The sequence below is a fragment of the Eublepharis macularius genome, chromosome 11 (genome assembly GCF_028583425.1).
Source record: "Eublepharis macularius isolate TG4126 chromosome 11, MPM_Emac_v1.0, whole genome shotgun sequence".
Lineage (NCBI taxonomy): Eukaryota > Metazoa > Chordata > Lepidosauria > Squamata > Eublepharidae > Eublepharis > Eublepharis macularius.
Genome location: NC_072800.1, coordinates 70524341 through 70530340, shown reverse-complemented (window position 1 = coordinate 70530340; position 6000 = coordinate 70524341). Strand labels below are relative to the sequence as shown.

Here is a 6000-nt window from a genome sequence, read left to right as displayed (position 1 = left end):
TTAGCTTTTTATTTTTTAAAAAAATGTGCATGCAAGGTGTAACCCAGGCTACTTAATCACTTTTGCTATTGCCCCTGTACTCCCCCCCCCTCCAAGACCATTTGGTTGGCAAGCTGCAAAGTCTGGCAGCGATACAACCAGGCAACTTGCCATTCATTTTAGTAGAGTTTTGGCTTCTACCATTGGATTGGAGATTGTCTAGGAGCAGCTATCCTACTAAAAGGTGTCTTGGGACTGTGGTGGGGAGTCAATACAGTGACATCCCCTCCATCAAAGTGAGCGGCAAGGCCCCTGTGTGCAGTACCCGTTGGCATTTGGATAGAGCTTGGAGCAGATTGCTTTAGATCCCATTGGCAGAATTTAAATGCTTAAGCTTTAGATTCAAACATTGTTCATGGGTGGAAGGATCACGGTGACCTAAAGCAGATGGGTAAACTTGAACAATAGAGAAACCAGAACGGATGCAGGTCTTACAATATCAAGATTGAATACTGCTACCACACAGATAAGGACATCTCATTAATATATTGTACAAGCTTAGACAGCAACACATGTTGTTTGGCAACACTGCACAGTTTTAAATCTAAAGTGCACAGCCTCAGTAGGAGGTGACGCAACCATACTATCAAGGTAAATTGGAAAGGCAACACAGTTACAGACACAGATACCTTTTTGTTCTTATTTTGCAACAGCACAATGAGCCAGTACCCAAAGCTATGTCGTTCAGATCAAATCAAACAACATTACATTTGTTAACTTCAAGTATTTTGAGAGTGTAAAACAATATTGCTTTACAAACCCAGGTGGCCATGTTTTCTAGTTAAAGCTAACCCCCCCCCCCCAAACGTAGCTGGGGTTATAAACAGAAGTAACTCCAAGGTGTGAAATCCATCTATGATGGATTTTCCCACTGTATGGCCCATTTTGAATATAACTGTGCATCCGTGGTCTATACGGGTCTTCAACATGCCACAACAACAGTTTTCATAATGGGAAAAACCAATCACCCTAGAGGAAGTATGAACTGTAGCTAGAATACCTCCAGGAGAGGTGGAAATGCTGCCAAAAGGCTGAGTTTGGATGGGGAACACCAGGTTCTGATAACTATTAAGTTTAATGGGCTTTGGGTGAATTATTCAGTTTCAGCTTAAATCAGTCACAGGTCTGTCATGCAGACTATGATGCATCTGAAGTGCCCTTCAGACCATTTCAGGTAAGGAAAATGCCCGGGGGCGGGGAGGCTGAAGCCCTTTCTCAACACATGTTACAGACAGTCCCAGTCCAAATTGGTCAGGACACCACTCCGGTGTGACTATTACACAGGGTTAGGATCCCAGATCCAACCTTTTACTCCTAATGTTTGAAGTGGCCCTCTCAGTGTTCTTCAGAAGAAGGAGTAGAAATATAAATCTAAGAATTAAATTATTTTCCATCAGTGTTGTCTGTATTAGGCTAAGAGAAGGAATACAACTCACCACCTGCTTCCAGTACAGGAAATCCTGCACTTGGTTGTAAAGTGGTAGTTCTGGGAAGTCAATGGGAATAATCCTCTCCTTTTTTAAAAAAGGGAACAGTAAAATAGGAGATTGCCACGTTCTTTTCCTTATTGTCTGTGGAGTTGAGGGGAAGTGGTTGATTTTAATCAGTCTTGGTTGCACTGAGGAGGCATAAAGAGTTGTCATCATAAAAGATGGGTAGGAAATAGGATACTCCTGCATCTAGAACTACTCATGAAACCATAAATGTTGACAAATATGTCAAGATGCATCAAAATCAGTATTTTTTCCTTAGGGGGAAAACATAGATTTGTAACAGAAATATATGCTGGCCTCAAATCACATGAGACGCAAATAACTTAGGCAGCCTCTGATGATATTAACTCACAACATGAGCAGTGACCAAAGGTAAGTGTAAGCATTGACCAGAGGTCTGTGTTGTAGGTATATTCCAAGATGTTCTTCAGAAACCACCTATCTCTTTAGTGGTTTTATGAGGGAATTTTATGAGGGAATTGCTTCAGCAGGTAAAACCAGGCAGGACTTCACTATGTTGGATCTCCAACTCCTTCCAAAAGGCCTTTTCATTTTCAGTTACAAATACGATTTTGGCATGCCCATTTCATGTGCTGGGAGAGCACAATACGTGTGATCCTTTCAGCATGTGCATCCACTGTTTCATGTGAATAGGGTAACGTGTGTCTTTTCCAGCTTCAGTACATGCTATCAGGAAAACCAGAGTTTTGAGGATCTGCATGTGCATGCTGAAGTTGGAAAACACATGTGTTACCCAGCCTGTTCACACAAAATGGTGAATGCACGTAGTGGGAGGATTGCACCTAGCACAATCTTAATGACTTGAAAAATCAAGAACTCTTCCTAATCTTTTTCCTCCCCTGTAATGCAGATCCTCTGGTGCATGTTAGTACTGTGAATCTAAGGCACCTCTGCCTCCCTTCTCCATATCTGGAATGACAGCAGCCCTAGCAAAAAAACCTGGGTGGTGAAACTTGTGGACTACCCAGAAACTGTGGAGCTTTCAGGGGTCCCATATCTGCAACACACAAACAGGCTAACAGCACAATCTAAAACAAGTCTCATTGGTGAAGACTCCCAATATAACTTCAAGTTTAGTCTCTGGTAGGTAACCGTACTGATTGTGCATCTGCTTAGGTAGGCAACATGGGAAACTTCACTCAGAACAATACCATTTCATAATTTCACTGTCACTGATGTTAGCATTAAGAGCTGTAGTACTCTTTTGAGCTTTAGTACTCTCTTGAGTACCCTGGAGATGTATGAGAGAAGGGGACGTGTAGAAAGGAAACATTTCTTTTAAAGAATTTATGTGGAGTTAGGTGTCAAAATAAGCATTTTTAAAAGTTTGATGTCCCTCCTTAGACAGAAAATGAAGGATCTTATTTTTGGGTGGGTGGGGGGTTGCCCCATTAGTCTTTGTAACCCATATAAAATAAAAATCTCTATTTTACAAAATAGGATCTTTTTTTAATATATATGTATATATAATATATATTTCTCTTGCAAAATTATATGTATTTAAATACATCTGAACTGTTGTCATACGTAAACTAGAAATTTTGTCCTAACATACTAAGAAAAAAAGACAAAACATCTTTAGGCAGACATTGCTTTACGCATTTTGCCCTCATTTTATTTTGTGACTATTTGGGGCAATTTGACACTGTTCTGTTTGGCTGTGTTTAACACAAACTATCAATTCCGCTAACTGTACTAACATTAGGAGGGTGGAATTGCGAGCATTTGCATTATTCCTGACCTATTTGAATGCAGCCTATTTGTGGATTACCTAACTGGCAAAAATGGTATTTACAAACTCAAGGGAAGGGATGAAAAAGACTCTACAAAGGAGCAATGTTCTCTGTTTTAAATTGTACTCTACTTTGACGCCACAATATAGAAATAGATTCACTTTGGAACAAACTACAAATACATTCACCACAGTTTGTGACAACTTAATTGTCTACTTAGAGAGGTTTCAGCAATGCTTGGCAGACCAAATGATTATAAATCTTGCCCCAGGCGCTCTATTTCCTCGATCAGGAAATCGATGTCTTGGTGAGCTGCTGCTGGATTGGAGATAACCATACGGAAGAAGTTCACCTTGTCTCCCAGGGGCTGATAGCTGACCATGGTGGTGCCGTACTCCATCATTCGGGCTTTAATTACTGGGGCCACCTTCACAGACACAGCGTGAAAAGCAAATCAATATTGTACAGTCTCTTCTCTGAACTTACTCTGAGGCCCAGACTAAACATTTAACATCTACTAGAACTCATCTGGGCTGTTTTCACACATACCTGTAAGCATCCGGAAGATCGCATGCAACTCATAGCATGAAGCGTCTTCCTAGTGTAATTTCCTGGCATGATCCCGTTTAATGGTGCGATGATGTCAGAAATTGTGCCATTAAAGGGGATCATGCTGGGAAATCGCACTAGGAAGATGCTTCATGCCATGAGTTTTGTGCAATCATCCAGAGGCCTTGGGCATGTGAAAACGCCCCTGATGTCACAATATTGTGCATTTTCCACCACCCCAACTTCAGAATATTAGCTGTTATGTGCAGGGGATGGGCAAACATGATTTTTCATTGTTGACCAATGGCCAACCTGACTTTGCAAAGAATGCAGATGGGTTAGTCATTAGTCAGGAAGCAACACCAGTTACAAAAGATTGGGTGGCTAATGTAGTGGATAGTTCCATGAAAATGTTGTGCAGCAGTAGTGCAAAAAGGCAAACTCCTTGCTGGGGACTATTAGGAAAACAATCGAAAACAAAATAGCCAACATTGTAATGCCCTTGGATCTATGGTGTAGCTTCATTTAGAATAATGCATATTGTTCTGGTTGCTATATCTCATAAAAGACAGAACTGCACAGAGTGCAGAAGAAGGAAACCAAGATGATTAAGGGGTTGGAGCATCTGTCCTGTGAGGAAAGACTAAAGAGTCTGGGACTTCTAAGTTCAGGAAAAAGGCAACTAAGAGAGACATGGCAGGGGTTTATAAATTTACACATGGACTGGAGAATGTGGAGAGAGAACTTTTTCTCCCTCTCCCACAATACTAAAACTCTGGAGCATCCAATGATGTTGATGGGAAATAGATGTAGGATGGACAAAAGGAAATACTTCTTCACTCAGTGAGTAATTAAATTATGGCATTCTCTAGCAGTAGACAGTGATGACTGTGAGAAGAGTTAGCTGTAAAAGGGGGTTAGGCACATTCATGGAAGAGAAGTCCATACATTCATCTAAGACAAGTTCATGATTATCCCATGGACTGATTTTAGATGAATCAGTCCATGGGAATCTCCACATTCAGAGGCAGTAAACCTCTGAAGCCCAGCACTAGGCAGCAACGTCAGGGGCAGACCTTGACCTCTATGGCCTGTCTGCTGCTGCACTAGGACAATTGGTGGGGCCACCGTGTGAAACAGAATGCTGCTGTACTAAATGGACTGCTGGTCTTATCCTACTGGACAGATCTTATGTTGTATATTCCAAACAGTGCAGTCTTTTTTATGGATTCATAATAAAAAGTGGTGTTTCTTCTTTCTTACTTTCTTTTTTACCTTTGAAAGACGATTCAGTCTTTCTTCATTATCCTCCATATTCTGTAAGCTGGGAGGCACGTACCAGAAGCAAACATTTGTGTGCTGAGGCTAAAGGAAGAAGATGAATGCCTTAAAATAGCCCAGTGGTAATAAATTTCATGCTTTCCCCCTCTTCCACATGTTATCACTTCCTATGACAGTGATCAATGGCAGTGTTTTCTTTGTTGACTGAAGCGAGGCCCAGTGAGAATCATGACCCTTACTATGCCCCTTGCATGTGGAACTGTTTCTTGCATCTTTTCCTAACAAATATCAATGCCAGTGTGTAATTCCTTAAGACAGAGACACACACAAACACACACACTATAACTACACATCACTGAAAAGAAAGATGGGTATCACTATCAAATACTACTAAAACTGCCGAATAATAACTACAGTATCTTTGGTATATATAGCACCTTATAAAGGGGGGGTCAAAAGTAAAAAAGACAAATCGCTGCCCTAAGGAATGTTGCGTACTGAACTTTGACAGAAAGCCAGTATGGCTCAAACTTTTTGAATTCCAGCCGCCTTTCTAAACTGATAGTGCTGTCCTAAGTAGAGTTACATCCTTCGAAATCCCTTGAGGTTAATGGGCTTAAAAGGGTGTAACTATGATTAGGGTTGCATCACCAGGGTACTTTCTGCATTCCCCTCAGTATGTCACTGACTGGAATCTGATCCCCACCAGGAACTGGGCCAGAACCATGGCTTCCTGTGGGGACAAAAACATTTCTAGAACAAGGCCAGAACCTTCTGCTTTCCAGTACATTCTAAGTCCACGCCACAAATACAGGGAGTCTTTATGATGCAGGGAAGTGGCCTGGTGTGAGGCATGTAAGACAGGAGTCCAGGGATGGGTTAGG

The 6000-nt window shown here is 41.4% G+C and overlaps 1 protein-coding gene across 1 annotated transcript in view; it reads right to left on the bottom strand.

The window, feature by feature from the left end:
* Positions 1-3539: 3539 nt before the first annotated feature.
* The window catches only part of GAD2 (glutamate decarboxylase 2), a 44756-nt gene continuing 42295 nt past the window's right edge, over positions 3540-6000 (bottom strand). The window contains exons 15-16 of the mRNA XM_054991401.1: positions 5111-5200; positions 3540-3713 (exon numbers count right to left, since the gene is read on the bottom strand). Coding sequence (XP_054847376.1) covers positions 3540-3713; positions 5111-5200 — 264 coding nt within the window. The remainder of the gene's footprint in view (positions 3714-5110; positions 5201-6000) is intronic.